The sequence below is a fragment of the Macaca mulatta genome, chromosome X (genome assembly GCF_049350105.2).
Source record: "Macaca mulatta isolate MMU2019108-1 chromosome X, T2T-MMU8v2.0, whole genome shotgun sequence".
NCBI classification, from domain to species: domain Eukaryota; kingdom Metazoa; phylum Chordata; class Mammalia; order Primates; family Cercopithecidae; genus Macaca; species Macaca mulatta.
In genome coordinates, this window is record NC_133426.1 from 81,966,202 (window position 1) to 81,986,536 (window position 20,335).

The window sequence follows — 20,335 nt, forward strand, 5'->3', positions numbered from 1 at the left end:
CTGTTGCCCAGGCTGGAGTGCAGTGGCACGATCTCAGCTCACTGTAACCTCCGTCTCCCGGGTTCAAGTGATTCTCCTGTGTCAGCCTCCCAAGTAGCTAGGATGAAAGGTGTTTGTCACCACATCTGGCTAATTTTTTTTGTACTTTTTTAGTAGAGATGGGGTTTTGCCATGTTGGCCAGGCTGGTCTTGAACTTCTGACCTCAGGTGATCCGCCCGCCTCAGCCTCCCAAAGTGCTGGGATTACAAGCATGAGCTACAGCACCCGGCTGTACGAGTACATTTATGCTAAATGAAATGTTGTATTTTGGGCTAGGAATAAAAATTCCACTTGATTCCTAAAAGAAATTAAGTTCAATACACACATGTAATTTCAACTTACAGCATCTTTCCTAGGAATCTAAGGTGTTAAAAGTGTAAGAACTGTTTGTATCTGACAGTTATGCACAGAAAATGGGAACAACTGAAGATAACATAGAACCAACTTAACAAAGAATACAGCATGAGAACTTGCATTAGATACTAGAATGGGTTACAAAGGAGGATTGTGGTGTCTCCTTCAATGAACTTAAAAAAAACCCTCAGCTATCTAAGATGGCATAGTGGTCTTGCTAAAGCTAAAGGCATCTTACAGTTTATGATTTTATGATTATGTAAGAAGCAGCTGAACACTTCAGATAACTAAATGGCATGCAATTACAGCACTGTGTCTCATATGTACTTGTCCAAAAGAGAGATATAGCATTGTAGTGGAAAAAACCTAGGATTTGGAATCAAGATACCTTGACATGTGAGATTAACATCTCTCAATTTTAGTTTCTTAATTATAAAATGGGGATGCTATTAATAACACTGCCTATCTAACCTGAAAGTTGTGCAGGTCAAAGGATATGAAGAAAAAGTATAGGAAAGCACTTTGTAAACTATAAAATAACATACTAATTTTTTAATGGTTGAATATTTTTGAAAAGGTCTGGAATTGGAGACTGCTTCAAAACATAACCTCTTTATGATGTGGTGCTATATCTACATTTAAAGTATTCCACTTGCCAACACAAAGGTCAGATATGAATACCTTTTTCCATTGTGAATTATTTCAAACCAGGTAAAGACCTGATAAGTATTTGGCTTCTATTAGAGTTTGGGTTTAATACCGAAATAAGAGTTGTTATAACTTGTGACTGCTGTAAGTAAAAGTCAGTTCAGAAAGACTGAAGACTGAAGGAAGATAGGTCAAAATATAGTCAATTTTCCAACAGTCAGCAGGAGGAAGTAAGGGAGTTGCCCTTGTTGTAAGTTCTTTGGGATGGGCAATAACTGTTTTTTTTTTTCTATCTATGGATTTGTGGCTATTTTGTATTCCTTGGACCTAGTAACATGCTTTTCTCTAAAACTAGATTTCCTGGTAATCAGGGCCTGGATAATCCAACTGAGTAAAAAATTTGAAAGACTTGCTCTCCACTGCTGCTCCCACTTCAATGCTTTTCCATGTCCTCATTTAGCCTCCTTCACCTCAGGTTTGTGATAGCTACTACAAGTTTCTACTCAAAATTGCTGCCAGCTACTGCATTATTGGGAACAGTAGCCAAAACGACTCTCTAATGGTTGGTATTAGCAACATAAGTAAATGTTGGAGGCACAAAAGTAGGCACAGCAACAGGTGGAGACAAGGAATAGGGCTGGCAATGGGGATACATTACATGAGAACTCAACTTTTAATTCTTTACAAAATGCCTTAGGATGACCCAGTGACCTGGTAGTAGAAAGTTGGAACTTATTTTCCTTTGCCCCTCTTCCTTTTAGAAAAGTAGACTACATGCATGTGTAGGCTTCTCCCATTACTATCTTTTAGTTTTTAGTGTATTTAAACCATTCTAAAAAGAGACTGAGCATAGGATTTTAAAGAAAATTTAACCAATGTGAATGAAGGAGGATGGAGAAAGGTCAATTGTTGCCCATCGATTAAATTGAACTCCACATTCAAGCAAAGCACTACAAGTGACTACCCAGCAGGATTGTTTAGAAATCCATATATATCCAGATGTATATCTGACTGGTGATATAAATCACGGAATCACAAAGCTAGTAAGGAATCTCCCAAGCTGCAATCTAATCTTATCTAAATTTCCCATGGTTACTAAACAAATCTGGCCATACTTGCTCTCCTCCATCCAGAGGACACTTATGAGGTTGACATGCTTATAAAATCTTTCTGGACACTATTTACTCACCACATTACATTGGTTGTATTAACGTGGACTTCATAGTCTTTGACCCAACTTACCTTGGTTGTCATCCTCATTGTCTTCCCAGGGTTCTTCATTTGCTAGCAGTGGGTTCTGTGACTCATTCATAGACCTCATAGGGAAGGAGTGTCCATCACCAGGGCTGGTGGGAAAAGAAAGGCAGTGAGTTATTGCAGCTGACATAGACTTTTGTGAAGGTTATAATCCTCTTAAAAACAAGAGGGAGGTTGTTAGGCATATTTAGTCTTATTGTCTAAAGCCGTGGCGGAATGGACTCTTACAATAGCATCATTTAGTTGCCATATTGCTCTCGATTTCCATATCTTATTTGTGTGTCTGCATCAGTGTTAACTTCTTGTTTGTAAGCAACTCTGTAGTTTGGTTCCCAAAATGCCCAGTATGGCAATATGCACACACAGCAAGCTTCATACATATCACTTAATGATGACGATACAAATTTATATCCCATTATCTTACTGCTTTGATTCTAAGTTTTCAAGAAAGATGACCAGTCTCTGAAACATTGAATACAGTGGAGATAAGCTGGTGTGAATTGGTGAAAGATAATGCCTGAATGCACTGTTATTTATTTGGTTTGCATGGCAGAAAGGTTATTAGGAACTAGGGGAAAGAGCCAGAGTGAGGCATCTCTAGACTGCAGATTTTGGGGGCAATTATCCACATGTGGGGTCTCGCTTTGTGGCTACCTGTGGTAAGCTAGGGTCAACTCCCTGGTTAATTTCTGTCCACTAACAGATGGGATGCATTGGAAGGAACTGAGCTGGCCCCAGTTAGAAGAGGTTAGTTTGAACATTTCAGTTTAGATATCTGAATGCATTCCACCTTTGAGTCTGAATGAGTTTTGATGTTATCTATGCCTTTTCTCCTGTTCACGTATATGGTAAATTGAAAGTTGACAGATTTTATCGATAGCACTCTAAAGAGAATGTAAGTGTACTGATTATAAATGAATGGGCCTTGATTTTTGGTTTTGTTCTTTATTCCAGAGAAGACTCATTTTATACCTCCGTTTGATGTGGTGATGATGTGTGTATATTTGTGTTTGTGAGTATGTGAATAGGGTGTAGGTAATACCTGGTAACAGTTATTAATCAATATTACCCACTGACATAGTTTTGCCTTGTGATTTATAGACAGGTTAGTTGGATACACCACATCTCTGAAATAAATGAGTCTGTAAAATACTAACTGCTACACAGGAAGTATCAAGGCAATCAATCAAGCAGAAATTTTTCCATAATTACCACCCTACCCCCAACAAAGTTTCCTCAACTAAGTGAACATGAATGTATCCCTGTCTAAGGAGGGGACCGAAAGGGGGCTACAAGAAGGCTAAAAGCAAGCTCTGCTCCAGAATTAGTTTAGTTGATGGTGGTTCAATCTGGTTCACAAAGTCATTCACAGAACACAAGCTTGACTGTTTATTTCTCATCCACTACTTTCCCTGCATAATGGTTGCAGTTCTAAGAATTACCTATAACCTCAAATTAAACTGTACTACAAGGCGACAGTAACAAAAATAGCATGATACTGATACCAAGACAGATATATAGACCAATGGAACAGAACAGAGCCCTCAGAAATAATGTCACACATCTACAACCATCTTATCTTTGACAAACCTGACAAAAACAAGCAATGGGGAAAGGATTTCCTATTTAACAAATGGTGTTGGGAAAACTGGCTAGCCATATGTGGAAAGCTGAAACTGGATCCCTTCATTACACCTTATACAAAAATTAACTCAAGATGGATTAAAGACTTAAATATAAGACATAAAACCATAAACATCTTAGAAGAAAACCTAGGCAATACCATTCAGGACATAGACATGGGCAGAGACTTCATGAACAAAACATCAAAAGCAATGGCAACAAAAGCCAAAATTGGCAAATGGGATCTGATTATACTAAAGAGTTTCTGCACAGCAAAGGAAACTATCATCAGAGTGAACAGGCAACCCATAGAATGGGAGAAAATTTTTGCAATCTATCCATCTGACAAAGGGCTAATATCCAGAATCTATAAATAACTTAAACATATTTACAAGAAAAAACCAAACAACCCTATCAAAAAGTGGGCGAAGGATATGAACAGACACTTCTCAAGAGAAGACATTTATGTGGCCAACAAACATATTATAAAAAGCTCATTATCACTGGTCATTAGAGAAATGCAAATCAAAACCACAATGAGATACAATCTCATGCCAGTTAGAATGGCGATCATTAAAAAGTCAGGAAACAACAGATGCTGGTGAGGATGTGGAGAAATGGGAACACTTTTACACTGTTGGTGGGAGTGTAAATTAGTTCAACCATTGTGGAAGACAGTGTGGCAATTCCTCAAGGATCTAGAATGAGAATACCATTTGACCCAGCAATCCCATTACTGGGTATATACCCAAAGGATTAGAAATCATTCTACTATAAAGACACATGCACACATATGTTTATTACGGCACTGTTCACAATAGCAAAGACTTGGAAGCAACCCAAATGCCCATCAATGATAGACTGGATAAAGAAAATGTGGCACATATACACTATGGAATACTATGTAACCACAAAAAAATGAGTTCATGTCCTTTGCAGGGACATGGATGAAGCTGGAAACCATCATTCTCAGCAAACTAACACAAGGACAGAAAACCAAACACAGCATGTTCTCACTCATAAGTGGGAGTTGATCAATGAGAACACTTGGACATAGATAGGGGAACATCACACACCGGGGCCTGTCGGGGGTTGGGGGGCTAGGAGAGGGATAGCATTAGGAGAAATACTTAACATAGATGATGGGTTAATGGGTGCAGCATACCACCATGGCACGTGCATACCTATGTAACAAACCTGCATGTTCTGCACATGTACCCCAGAACTTAAAGTATAATAAAAAAGAATTACCTATAACCTCAAATTAATCTTTGTTCTTGCTTTTTATATGTTTTATTCATAAAATTAGTATTAACCACAAAATATGTAAAATGGAGAAAAGATAAATAATTTCTAAGACTATTGCCCTTACCATTTTTAACATTTTTTGGTATATTTCTCTTCTGCTGTTTTTCTTCTATATATATTTATGTTTTTAATCACAGTGTATCGAATTTTTCATTTTTCACTTAAAATATAGTACCTTTTTAAACATTTTTTGCTATATTTCTCTTCTGCTGTTTTTCTTCCATATATACTTATGTTTTTAATCACAGTGTACTGGATTTTTCATTTTCCACTTAAAATATAGTAAGCACTTTCCCTTTTGTGACATAGTCTTTATAACCATTACTTTTGATTGTGTAGTATTCCATCCAGTAGAGAGATATATATATATACACACACATATATATATATGTGTGTATATATATATATATATATATACACACACACACACACGCAACACACACACACACTTATCCATTCCCATATGTTTGGATATTTAGGTTGTTTCCTAATTATTGGCTACAAATAATGCTGTGATGGACATTTTTGTGCATAGTTTGTCTCTGTCTTTAGGGTAGATTCAATTCCCAGAAATGGAATTACTGGGATGTTGGACATGTAGATTCTTATGTTTTTTGATAGATATTACCAAATTCGGTTATAAAAGATTGGTAGTGCCACTGCACATTGCCACCAAGAAAGCATGAGAATATCTATTTTATCAGACCCTCACCTCTTTATTTGTCTTTACTAACCTAGAAATGAAGAACTTGGGGAATAGAGTTTCACATTGGACTGATACCTGCTGCATACTACAATCAAAATTGAATTTGCTGGTTTAAGGGATGGTCCAGTACTAACTTCTTCCAGTGGTAATATTTACTCACCTGGAACCAATAGGTATTAACCAGAACTTCTTCTTATCTCCAAACACCTGCTGGATATTCTTGATGAAGCCAAGGTTGAACCCATTTTTCTCTGGGCCACTTGTAAACACTGGAGTGCAGAAGGCCTCTAAGGCAGGGCAGGAGAGTTGAAGAAAAGAGGAAGAAAACAATAAAGAAACATTTCAGCATAGTCATGATTTACATTTCTCCATGTATGTGACTTGGTTCTATCATATCTTTTTGCTATGGTAGCACAGATATTGCTTAGCAATTTTTATTTGCTAATATTGATTAGCAATTTTTAGATATTGCCAAATTACTTAGTAAAAACCAGTTTAATCACTTAACACAAACTAAGCTTGTTACTGCATATAAAGAATTAGAATTCTCTTTTTAAAAGACAGGGGAAACACATGGTGGTAAAAATAATTAAGCAGCCATGGGGGTAGTATGTATTTTGTACTGCTGAATTTAGAGTATAGGAACAGATTTAACAGCACTTTATTTGAATCTAAGTGGCAACAACAACCGAATGGCTACCGTCTTTAGAGCTGGGAAGAAAATAATGACATAAAGAGATGGTAATAACATTGATTTGGTTTTGAAACATTTCAAAAATGAAAGTGTTCATGCTGAAGCCTACAATGTAAGAAACTGAGTTTTACTTCAGATAAAATGTCAATTGGTGAGCCATAATCACTTCAAAGACTGTAAGGAATGGGACCATGTTAGAGAACATTATTTTTAGACACACATTTATCCCATTAAGTAAATGATTTCACTGTTGGACTCTGGCTGCATCTGACTGTTTCTCATTTGTTCTTTGTTTTCAGACTCTGTTATTATGAAGCTTTTAGTGGTTTTCCACTTTGTAGCTGGTCTCTAAGCCAAATGTGCTAATCTACCATCCTAGCAACTAGGGGCTACATATATATTTGGTTAAGAAAATGGGTGCAAATACTTTATTTTTTTTAATAGATACAGGATCTTGCTCTGTCACCCAGGCTAGAGTACAGTGGCACAATCTTAGCTCACTGCAGCTTTAAACTCCTGGCCAGGGTCAATCAATCTTCCCATCTCAGCTTACGGAGAAGCTGCAGCCACAGGCACATGCCACCACACCCAGCTAATGATTATTATTTTAAAAATATTGTAACTTATTATTTTAGGTTCAGGGTAAATGTACAAGTTTGTTATATAGGTAAATTTGTGACTTGAGGGTTTGGTGTTTGTCACCCAGGTACTAAGCATAGTACCCGAGTGAATTTTTATTTTTCTGAACCCTTCCCTCCTCCCATATTCCTCCCTCAAATAGGCCCCAGTGTCTGTTGTTCCATTCTTTGTGTTTATGTGTACTCAGTCTTTAGCTCCCACTTGTAAGTGAGAACATGAAGTATTTGATTTTCTGTTCCTGAGTTAGTTCACTTAGGATAATGGCTTCAAGCTTCATTTGTGTTGCTGCAAAGGACAGGATCTCATTCTTTGTTATGGCTGTGTAGCATTCCATGGTGTATATGTACCACATTTTCTTCATCTAGTTTGCCATTGATGGACCTTTAGGCTGATTCCATGGCTTTGCTATTGTGAATAGTCGCCCAGCTAATTATTTTTATTTTTATTTGTAGAGATGGGGTTTCGTTTTGTTGCCCAGGCTGGTCTCAAACTCCTCAGCTCAAGTGATTCTCCTGCCTTGGCCTCCCAAAGTACTGGGATTACAGGAGTGAGCCATCATGCACGGCCAATAGATTGCAAATACTTTCTTAGCTGTTAGCATTATTAGCAAATAAATTCCCAATGTGTAGTAGCTTTTGCACTAAACTTTTCTCAAATCTATCCTAGCTAAACATTCAACATTCAAAACTTGAACACTTTGTCCTCACTCCTCATGTACTGATTTGTACAGAATGTAAATACTTATTTCATCATAGATGAAATAAAATGTACTGGAATCCATCAGAAATATAGTTTTCCAAATAACAGCCTATAGAGTAACTGACAGAAAATATGTTCATTTATTTTACTTATTTTCTAGAGAATCATTTGTTCAATGTGTTTATCTCATTCCCACAGTACCTAAACAGCCCCTTGATGATTACAGATATTTACTGATTTTTTTTTTTGTTTCTCAAGACTTTTGGAATCTTGTTGTGGTTGGTTTGGATTTTTTCTCAGGGCTCTGGTTTTAGATGTGCATAATAAATTAGATCCTACTGTCTTTATCAACCTTTACTTCTCCCTTCTGACATCCCCTTCTGTACTGATTCTTTCTTTAATTTCCTCATGTGAACACCTTTTAGAAATCTTCTGAGCTATTAACCTTGGGAGCTATTACCCAGTATGCACTATAAAGAACAATGGCCATTTTTGTTTCTGTGTGGGGTTTCATTAAAAAATATTCTCATAATTAGCCTATAAGCTTCATTCACTATGCCTTTCTATTTTGGTAAAATATATTTTCATCTGTCTCAGTTTGGGGGTAGAGGGATGTCATGCAGCTAAAATGCTTCACTGGAAGTTTTACTTGGGAACAATCCACAGGTCCCTCTGATACACATTAATATGTTTTTTCCTAATCTTAATATTAAGTCTTACCTAAGGTGGTTTTGTTTCTGCTGACAAGCCAACAATGGTAACCAAAGAGAATCACAAGGCTGACAAAAAACATGCAGGCCACAAAGAGAAGAAAAAGGACATGGAACTTAGAGCGAACACTGGGTAATTCCCCCTAGAAAAGAAATAATAAACAAGCAAAAGATTAAAGTGGAAAAGGGGATGGCTAGTTTTTAAAAATATATAGGTTAGTAGTTTTTCACATGTATAAAGTGTCTAGCTATAATTTAAAAAATAGATTCTGTAAAATTTTTATAATATGGTTCTTTCTGTTAATGATGATACCTGTGAGTGTGCTCTCAGCCTACAAAGCCTAAAATGGATCCTTGCTTAAGTGCGGTTCAGTGTAAAATAGAGTATATTAGATACCAATTATAAAAGGGTAATGTGAAAAGGTTATTCTCGGGCCATAATTAGTATGCAACCTCTCAGAGCTTGTAGTCAATTTAGTTTCAGATCTTGAACTCATATGCCTTATCCTCTTGTCTCAGGGTAAGTTATTCTGGAATTCTTTGTATATCATGTTTCCTTGGGCATGTGTATGTTGAAAATGTCATGGTGACGTATGTAAGAAGTTAAAACATATAGGTAAAATTTTAAAATGTCCTACCCATAAGTCATAACCTGATTTTAAAGTTGTTATAGATTTTGTGTGGTTGTTTTTTTATAGCTGAGGTAGAATGTGCTGATATATTACCTCCTGTGAAACAGCTGTTTAGACAGTAAAAATCAAGCAGAATTTTTACAAGCAACTGTAAAACTAGGTGGCTAAAGATTTTTATAGTTATCTAGGACATCTTATTTTCCATGTGGCACCAGCCTTTTTTTCCGACATGCAGCCTAGACCAGAATGAATGTTATAAAGTTCTGTAACATGCGCAGCATGTAACATTTATTTTCTGCAGAGAATCTTAGAAAACATTTTCAATTTTGGTGTGAACAGTTGGGGGAATGACTATTATTTATTTCCTCCTTTCCTGTGATAATTATTGTTTCAGTGTGATGAATCACTTTGAAATATTTCCAATTTCTCTCTAGTAATAAAGTTAAATGTGATTCTTAAGTGGACCTTAACTTCTGAGTGATCTAGTTCTACTCCAATTTGGAAGGAGAAAGTTAAGGCTTGGCAACACTTGGCAAGTTCAGATAGTACAGATTTTTTTCTTCTCTGAGATAATATTTTTATTCATTTTTATGTGTGGAAATATTGGGAATCTTCCAGGTTGTATACTGAAGGATGAAGATAAGGATGCTTCCCGTTATCTTCAGCCAGTCAGATGCTGCCAGCTGAGTGGGGGTCCAAGTGAAAATTGCATAGGGACAGAGCAGCCCAGCAAAGAGCTACCTCAAGAACTTCAACCTTCAAGAATATTTACCTGAAACTCTCTTTTTTGAAATGATCCCTCTACAAATTCTTGGCCTAAGCACCTAAACTGAATTAGATTGGTTTTTGTTTTATTTTGAACTTACAGAAAAAACTCCATATATTGCTTTGCAGTGGGTTTTGCCTTGACTGTGTTTTTGCTTTCACAATCTTTAGTTTTTAAAGAATGTTTTAAAAATATTTTAAAGCTCACATTTATTTTACTTCTTATTTTTTCACATATAAATGGATAGTAGAAAATGGCTAGACAAGAGGGACTGATACAAAGTCAGTCCACAGTCTGTCTGGCTGAGCTGAAGTCTCTTCCCTCACCCCGCCCAATTACTCTTGAAGAACATTTTTCTGTCTGCCAAAGCATATCTACTGTGCTGCCCCTTGATAGAGTTCTTAAACTTTTTTTTTGTTAGAAGAGGGTGATAGCCCTATGTTCAAAAATACCTTCTCAGGAGATAACCAAGCTAAATCACTCAAAGTAATAGCCATCAGAGAGAGATCAGATGAATACTGGCAGAATAATGCTATTTTCCTGATTCTAAAATAATTCATAGTTCTGTGAGGAGATCCATGGCCCAATATGTGAGGAATGTATTACTATTTTTTGCATAAGGAAAAGATCAATCTCTTATCAAAGTAGCTATTGTTCAATATACAGAGGAGATAAATAATCTATTGGTCTTCTGAATTCTTATTCCCATGGAGCTAGAGCTCTCCACAGCAGAGCCATAATGGGCAGTAGGACATGGTACAGTGTGTAAGTTTATGGGGCTTAGGGTCAGACTTAGGTGAAAGTCCTAACTTTGAAATTTACAAGCTGGGTGATCATAGACAAGTCACTAAACTACTATGAGCCTCAGTTTTTATCATCTTTGAATAAGACTGATAATTCATGCTCTGCCTACTTCACAGGGTTGTGGTAAGGATCAGATGAGATAAGGGGTATAAAAGTGCTTCGAAAACTGTAAAGTGCCATACAAACGAAGGTTGCTATTGATAGGAGCACAGCTTGTCTCCTTGATACATGGCTTTCAAAATACATGGCAGTGTTTACTTTTTATTTTAAGGGGATATTCAATTTAAACTGAGAAAGCCATCCCTAAACTACATTAAAGTGTTATCTGGCTAAAGAGACTGCAAAGAAGCATTTCTCTGAACTGTCAATGCCCTTTTCATTTTAGGGCAAGCCAGGACACATTTCCTTGCCTCTGATCTATGAGGCATGAGCTAGCCTACTGTGGAGAAAAAAACATGAGGGAATATAAAGAGAACAAGGTTATGTTCACTCTTGGTATTACTTGTGAATACTGGCACATTTCTGATGATTAATTCAAGAATGAAAAAAGCACATGACACCTGGCTGGCATTGTGATATTTGATTATTGGTTGACTAGGTGGGCTAAAGGCAAAATGTGTGAAATGCAATATTGTTTATTTTGTTACGAGGGTAAAAAGTGGTTCCTAAACAGTAGCCTACTGTGTTAAGCACCAAGAAAGGTCTGTAGTGAAGACCAAGGCCAACACTTTCCCTGCTGATGGGACATAGCAGATTTTCTTTACATTCAGGGTAGTAGCTCAGTATGTGGATTTTATAATATATTTTAAAATTATTGTAACTTTACAACAATCCTGTGCTGTGGAAATGGACAAAGGAAGAGATGATGAAGCATTTTATATTTATAGAAAATGTATGAAAAAGTTTTACTTCTGCATAAAGTTTTGGTTGTATCCCTGAGTTGATGATTATGACATCTATTATATAATTCCTTATTCCTAAAGTTATTAAATATCTGAACTGATTCAGCAAGTTGAAAGGGAAATGGAAAACACACATCACTATAATTTTCTACACTATCTTTTCTATATTACTAGGGACCAATGCACTGATTAATAATTTAAATATTCTTGGCTATTTAGGTTCCTATTGCCTTATCCTTCTCCTTTTTTTCTTCAGTTTATTATAATCTATATTCTGGTCACTGAATTCATGTTCTTTCTCTATGGCTTTATGTCTCCATTTGAGGTGAGATATTCATGTTATATAGTCTCTTGTGCAATCCCTAATAACTAGTAGCTCTGTCCACATCTGCCTTTTGATATTCAGGTTCAGTTTGGACAGTCTTCATCATGGATGTCTTAGTAATTGTACTGGAGTTGTGGGGAAGGGATATCTCCTGGGGTCCACTAGTAAGACATTTAAAAAGAACATATTTCACTATACTTCTGCTAGACCTTGTACACATTTGTAAATAAAAAAATCTGCCTTAAGTCTGTTTTTCTGTTTTGGAAGTAGTTGGATATAATTTATATCTTCAAGTGGATGAAATAACTTTTTTGATATTTCAGTATAATTATTTGAATCACATTTTGAAAGGTAAAGCACTTTCAACATCTGTTTCATTTGATCTTGGCAATGAGCCAGTGAAGCAGGTAAGAGATCCAGTATTCGATCTCCATTCTCCTAATTGCTAACCTAGTGTTTGTCAAACAAAGTTAAAAAACAAAACAAAAAAACCCCTCCCCGTTATGTGAAGATTAGTCAGTATATCTTTCTGTACAGTAGGAATTCTGCAACTCTCCTTTGAATAGGGAATTAGGAAGTATTTTCTAACAACAGGGGAGTGATTTGTTAGCCTTTTTCTTAGGAAACTAGGGATTTAAAATTAGTTTCAACATTTTTCAAATCTATAACTGGTAAGAAGTGTATTTTTAAAACTCAGCTGGAGAAATACATTGTAAAGAATCAGTAGGAGTCAAGAGATTAGGTTCCTGAAGGCCTTAGCAAGATTCTCATGTATGGCAGAAACTTGTTTTGCTAGAATCTTTAAATAACAGCTTCCTAAATCTCAGAGTATTCAATATGGAAAACCTGTTTTTAGTGCCTTCTCTTCCATTTACTTCAACAGTATTAGCTATTTTAAAATGTAAAAAGATAGAGGGTGAACAATGTCACAAGTTGGAGTGGGTGTGCATTTGTTCTAGGGGGACCCTTCAGGATATTTTTTAACTTACTCTCCAGTATTTGATGAAATAGCTGAAGACTGTTGTAGCAATGTACAGGCAGTAGAGAACAGAGTAAGCTAAGAATTGAAGGAAGAATTTGTAGTTGGAAAATCCAATGCAGTTATTAACCCTAAAAAAAAGAAAAACTAATTTGAAATCAGGACCTCTTGATTGAGAGCACAGTGATACATAAGTGAACTAGGCAATGGAATCATGCTAGTTCTGCTGCTTCATTATGTGTAGTGTAAAAACCCAATAGAGATAGAAGTCCCTTAATAAGAACAAACTGGAAAAAACAAGTTCATGTCTCACTTGTTTCTTCTTTCATTTACAGGCACAGCAACACCTGGCCTACCTAATACCTCTGGACTAGTTCCTGGCACATCCAAGCAAACCTGGATCCTGGTTGCTAAAAATGTATTACGGTTTTAGCAGCTACATTTGGTACAGTTGTGGCATGTTCTTTTTGTAGTTAGGTGATTTCAGACTGGCCTGCTGGGTCTGATATACAAAACTTGGGAAATTGCTGAATTTAACATTCTAGAATATTTCAAACATCAAGCCAGCTAGAAACAGAACTGAATTGTGTAGTGTTAAAAGGAGAAATGTTTGTGCTGTATTTCATTACTATGCTCAATTGCTAAAGTAATGAATAGGAGACCATTAGCTTTGTAACTCCAGGAATTCACCACCATACCTTTGGTGTTATATTTTTTCTTCATTTTAAATGTTACCCATCCCCTGTCCCCTACAGAAATATAAAACCCAGTGAATTATGGCAGCAGAAACAGGCATGTGACAACTGTGCTTAGAAAAGTGCATATATTGAGCAACTTTGACCCTTTTAGAGAAAAGAAATTAACCAAACAGACATACCAAGGGCAGTGATGATCCATTTTTAACACACACCTACGAAGGGGACAAAATACAGTGTGATAAGTGAGGCTATAGAAATGAAGCAACACCTCATAATTAAACTCAAGGTTTCACCAGTATTTTTACATGGTTCCAATACACCCATTCTCAGATTTCCACTATAGTGACTCCAAAACTGTGGCCCTCAGTTATTCCTAGGATGAGGTAATCACAACAACACTTTATGGGATCATGCCAGCAGCAAGTTACATGCTTATAAGTCCAATCTTTCAAAGGGATTGGAAGCTCCAGATTATTAATACAGGTCCACTATGTCTCCTATCATTTTATTTAATACTTAGTTTAATAAAAATACAGAAGAAAATATATGGCTATAGCCTCTATCTGAATCAAGGGTAAGAAAAATATGGGTGGAATAAGTACTTAAGACAAAAGGCACGAAGATTACATGTATCAACATAAAAATGGGGTTTATGAAGCTGGAACAATTTGGGCAACAAAAAAGTAGTATTGGGTTATAACGCAGAATATAAAATGAATATTTATGCTTTCATACTGATATAAATGATTGAATAGATAAATAAATGAAGAGAAGAGATAAATGTCCCAAGCAAAATAACTTGAAATAATTTGTGTTCAAGGATGGAGGGCATAACTTCCCATTCCTTTAGTGTTGGCTGTGCATAGTGACTTCCTTTCAAAGAGTAAAGCACAGAAAGGAAGAACAACTTTACAGTGGTGAAACCTGACAAACTACCTCAGCCAGATGATTAAAATTAACATTTCAGTGATAAGTCATGTTTATAGGTACCCTTAATATGATGTAATGAGAATGGCACCTTACTCTATGATCTTCCTCCCCAAATCATATTACCCGAGTCTAACAATGATGAGGAAAGCATCAAATAAATCTGAATCAAGGGACACTCTACAACTACTTGACCATTAATCCTAAAAACTGTCAAGGTTATCAAAAACAAGTGTGGGAAACTGCCACAGCTAAGAGAAGTTAAGGAGATGAGACATTACTATTAAATGTAATGTAGTATCCTGGATGGGATCCTGAAAGAGATAAAGGACATTATGGAAAAACTGAGGAAATCTAAATGTAGACTTCAGTTAAAAATAATGTATCAGTGTTAGTTCATTAATTGTAACAAATGTACCATACAAATATAAGATGTTAACAACAAGGGAAACTGAGTGTGAGACATATAAGAACTATCTTCACAAAAAATCTGTAAGTCTAAAATTGTCCACAAATAAAATGTTTATTTTTAAAATGTGGTCTTACTTCGCTTACTTATCTTTAGAGTAGCTTGCATCATCATCATCCGTGTGAGGGGTTTTGGCATATGCTCATTATGATTGAAAGGAAATGCTCTTATCTAGGTATGGTTACATGTTAGGATCAGTCATTTTGTTGTCTAGGCAACCATCAGTGGCCAAGCCCAGCTCAGGAGAAATATGGCCGTCACTTACATAGCACAGACAGAGCAGTGGTGGCAGCGGTCTGGCTTGATCAGATTACACCGGTCACAGAATCGTACAGCTATAAAAAAAATAAGGTGGTAAGCACTTGTTAGGGTTCAATACAAGACCTTATATCTTACTAGCTTATCTGAATGACTTGTTATGCACTGATTATAGATAGTCAAACTCATCTCAAGTTACCAAGCAAAAGGCAGATTGCATAAGAGAATTGGGGTATATATTCTTTTCCTCGTTGGATCCAATTTTGAAAGCACTTTTGGGGGCTGAAAGGAAGGGGAAAAGTTTCTTACCTGGATATCTGTCATAAGATCTTTCATTATAAAACAAACTATACTACCAAATGCTTGAGGGATCTTGAAAAATCATTTAGCCTCTATTTACCCCCAACTTTCTGATCTGAAAATAAGGATTCATAATTTATCTCCTGTCTCCAGAGATTGGATTGTATGTGGTGGATAACACTCCTAAAACATGGTAAAGAGAGTGGTTTCTAGAATAATAATTTGGGGAACAGAAGAGACATTCTAGAACAATTAGTTTAATTGATCATTTCACAGATAAAGGAAGTAAAGATCTGGGCCATATCAACTGATTTGCCCAGGATCACACAGCAAGTTGCTGGCAGGGCTGTGACCTGTACAGTTTTGATGACTTCTTATTTTAGGATTCTTTTAACTCTGTAAGTCTGATATTAAAAATCATTCCTCCCTTCCTTCCTTCCTTCCTTCCTTTCCCTCCTTCCTTCCTTCCTTCCTTCCTTCTTCCCTTCTCCCTTCCCTTCCCTTCCCTTCCCTTCCCTTCCCCTCCCCTCCCCTCCCTTCCCCTCCCTTCCTCCCTTCCCTTCCCTTCCCTTCCCCTCCCCTCCCCTCCCTTCCCCTCCCTTCCTCCCTTCCCTTCCCTTCCCTTCCCTTCCCTTTAGATGAAAGGTATTTTACTTTCCCTCTCATTTTCTAGATGTTCATTGATAGAGTATGACTGTGTTTAATGTGATTATTAAGTATAAAAACTAAAATGATGAATAATTTGAACTAATATAATAATTTCATCTAAAGTGTACATTATACACATATTACTGATTCAACACAATAGACAGTTAATTCAGCAGAGATTTGTGTTCACTTCTACTAATGGAGGTATGTGAGTGACTAAAGTTGTGGGCGTAATTGAGTCAAAGAGGGAGGGAGAAGAACATGCATATCTGGGTCTTTTTGCATATTTTAAAATATACTGTCAATGCCCCATCCTCATTTAAGCCACATTGTCTCTTAGCTAGTTGACTGCAATAGCTGTGTAATTTATCACTCTGCTTTCATACTCGCCCCTCACAAGACCTACTATACAGAGTAGCTGGGTGATCTGTCAAAATCTACATCAGATCTGGTGTAGTGGCTCATGTCTATAATCCCAGCACTTTGAGAGACTGAGGCACAACTATTGCTTGAGATCAGGAGTTCCAGAACAGCCTGGGCAACGTAGTAAGATCCTGTCTCTACAAAAAATAAAATAAAATAAATTAGCCAGGCATAGTGGTACGCACTTGTGGCCTCAGCTACTTGAGAGGCCGAGGCAGTAGGATTACTAGAGCCCAGGAGTTCGAGGCTGCAGTAATCCATGGAGTACAGTGAATCACTGTACTCCAGCCTGGGTGATAGAGCAAGATACTGTTTCTAAAAAAAAAAACAAAAAAACAAAAAAACAAAAAAACAAAATGTAAATCAGATCATATCACTCTCCACTTAAAACTCTCAATGGATTTCCAACACCTTCAGAATAAAATCCAAACTCCTTACCATGTCCTGTATCATCTAACCTCTGCCTATCTCTTCAAATGTATCTTGCAAAACTCTCCTCACACTATGTTCCAGTGAAACTGGCTGCCTATCTGCTCTTGTAATCAAGCTTGCTCCTGCTTCAGGGCTTTTTGTGCTTGCAGTTCCTTTTGCCTGGGATAATCATCCCCCTGCTGGTGTGATGGTTAATTTAATTTTATTTTTTAAAACTTCAATAGGTTTTTGGGGAACAGGTGGTGTTTGGTTACATGGATAAGTTGTTTAGTGGTGATTTCTGAGATTTTGGTGCACCCATCATCTGAGCAGTATACACTGTACCCAATATGTAGTCTGTTATCCCTTGCCACCCGCTACCTTTTCCCCTGAGTCCCCAGAGTCAATTATATCATTCTTAGGCTTCTGCATCCTCATAGCTTAGCTCTCACTCATAAGTGAAAACATATGATATTATGTTTTCCACTCCTGAGTTACTTTACGTAGAATAATGGTCTCCAACTCCATCCAGGTTGCTGAGAATGCCATTATTTTGTTCCCTTTTTATGGCCGAGTAGTGTATATATATAAAAGATATAATTTGTATATATAATATATAATATACTGTATATATATACAGTATATGTTATATTATATATACACACAGTATATTTTTATGGCTATATATACATATATATATAGATATAACATTTTCTTTATTCACTCACTGATTGGTGGCCATTTGGGCTGGTTCCATATTTATATAATTTGTGATTGCAAACTGTGTTGCAATGAACATGCCTATGCAAGTGTCTTTTCCATATAATGACTTCTTTTGCTCTGGGTAAATATCCAGGAGTGGGATTGCAGGACCAAATGATAGATCTACTTTTAGTTCTTTAAGGAATCTCCATACTGTTTTCCATAGTGGTTGTAGTAGTTTATATTCCCACCAGGAGTGTAAAAGTGTTCCCTTTTCACCACACCAAAGCCAATGTTTATTATGCTTTGATTTTTAAATTATGGCCATTCTTGAAGGAATAAGGTGGTATTGCATGGTGGTTTTGAATTGCATTTCCCTGAAAATTAGTGATGTTGAGAATTTTTTCACATGTTTATTGGCCATTTGTATATCTTCTTTTGAGAATTGTTTATTCAGGTCCTTAGCCCACTTTTTGATGGGATTGTTTTTTTCTTGCTGATTTCAGTTCCTTGTAGATTCTGGATATTCGTCCCTTGTCACATGCATAGTTTGTGGATATTTTTTTCCCAGCCCTTGTGTTGTCTGTTTACTCTGCTGATTATTTCTTTTCCTGTGCAGAAGCTTTTTAGTTTAATTAAGTCCCATCAATTTATCTTTGCTTGTGTTGCATTTGCCTTTGCTTGTGTTGCATTTGCCTTTGCTTGTGTTGTATTTGCACAGGCCAATATCTAGCAAAGTTTTTCCAATGTTATCTTCTAGAATGTTTATGGTTTCAGGTCTTAGATTTAAGTCTTTGATCCAACTTGAGTTCAGTTGATTTTTGTATACAGTGATAAATGAGGATCCAGTTTCATTCTTCTACATGTGGCTTGCCAATTATCCCAGCACCATTTGTTGAACAGGGTGTCTTTCCACACTTTATGTTTTTGTTTGCTTCATCAAAAATCAGTTAGCTGTAAGTATTTGGGCTTATTTCTGGGTTCTCTATTCTGTTCCATTGGTCTGTGTGCCTATTTTCATACCTGTACCATGCTGCTTTGGTGACTATAGCCTCCTTGTAGTATAGTTTGAAGTCAGGTAATGTGATGCCTCCAGATTTGTTCTTTTTGCTTACTCTTGCTTTGGCTAATGCGGGCTTTTATGGTTTTACATGAATTTTAGAATTGTTTTTTTCCAGTGCTGTGAAGAATGATGATGGTATTTTGATGGGAATTGCATTGAATTTGTCTATTGCTTTTGGCAGCATGGTCATTTTCACAATATTGATCATACCCATTCATGGGCGTGGGATATGTTTCCACTTATTTCTGTTGTCTATGATTTCTTTCAGCAGTGTTTTGTAGTTTTCCTTGTAGAGGTCTTTCAAGTCCTTGGTTAGGTATATTTCTAAGTTTTGTTTGTTTGTTTGTTTGTTTTCCACTGTAGTAAAAGTAGTAGAGTTCTTGATTTAATTCTCAGCTTGGTTGCTGTTGGTGTATAGCACTGCTACTGATTTGTATACATTAATTTTCTAACCTGAAACTTTACTGAATTCATTGATCAGATCCAGGAGCTTTTTGGAAGAGTCTTTAGGGTTTTCTAAGTATATGATCACATTATCGGCAAACAGCAACAGTTTGATTCCTCTTTATTCATTTGGATGTCCTTTATTTCTTTCTCTTGTCTGATCACTCTGACTAGGACTTCCAGTACTATGTTGAATAGAAGTGGTGAAAATGGGCATCTTCGTCTTGTTCCAGTTCTCAGGAGCAATGCTTTCAACTTTTCCCCATTCAGTATAATTTGGCTGTGGGTTTGTCATAGATGGCTTTTATTACCTTATTTCCCTTCTATGCTGATTTCGCTGAGGATTTTAATCATAAAGCGATGCAGGATTTTGTCAAATGCTTTTTCTGCGTCTACTGAGATGATCATGTGATTTTTGTTTTTACTTATGTTTATGTGGTGTATCACATTTATTGACTTGCCTATGTTAAATCAACCCTGAATCCATGGTATGAAACCCACTTGATCATGATGGATTATGTTTTTGATATGCTGTTGAATTCGGTTAGCTAATATTTTGTTGAGGATTTTTGCATCTATATTCATCAGGGATATTGGTCTGTAGTTTTCTTTTTTAGCTATGTTCTTTCCTCGTTTTTGGTATTAGGGTAATATTGGCTTCATAGAATAATTTAGGGAGGATTCCCTCTTTCTCTGCCTTTTGGAATAGTTTCAGTAGGAGTGGTACCATTTCTTCTTTGAATATCTGATAGAATTCAGCTGTGAATCCATCTGGCCCTGGACTTTTTTGTTGGTGCTTGTTACTGGTCTCTTCAGAGTTCCCATTTCTTTCTGGTTTAATCTAGGAGAGTTGTATATTTCCAGGAGTTTATCAATCTCCTCTAAGTTTTCAAGTTTGTGACCATG

At 36.5% G+C, this 20,335-nt stretch overlaps 1 protein-coding gene across 8 annotated transcripts in view; it reads right to left on the bottom strand.

Moving 5' to 3' along the window:
• The window catches only part of ZDHHC15 (zinc finger DHHC-type palmitoyltransferase 15), a 290,771-nt gene that overhangs the window by 185,513 nt on the left and 84,923 nt on the right, over positions 1-20,335 (bottom strand). For all 8 annotated transcript variants that reach the window (XR_013412566.1, XM_077987779.1, XM_077987781.1 and 5 more), the window contains 6 exon segments: positions 15,446-15,515; positions 13,964-13,996; positions 13,097-13,217; positions 8,689-8,821; positions 6,097-6,223; positions 2,285-2,388 (listed from right to left, as the gene is read on the bottom strand). Coding sequence is in view for 7 of the 8 variants with exons in the window: in XM_077987779.1 (XP_077843905.1) it covers positions 2,285-2,388; positions 6,097-6,223; positions 8,689-8,821; positions 13,097-13,217; positions 13,964-13,996; positions 15,446-15,515 (588 nt within the window). In the remaining variant the exon portion in view is untranslated.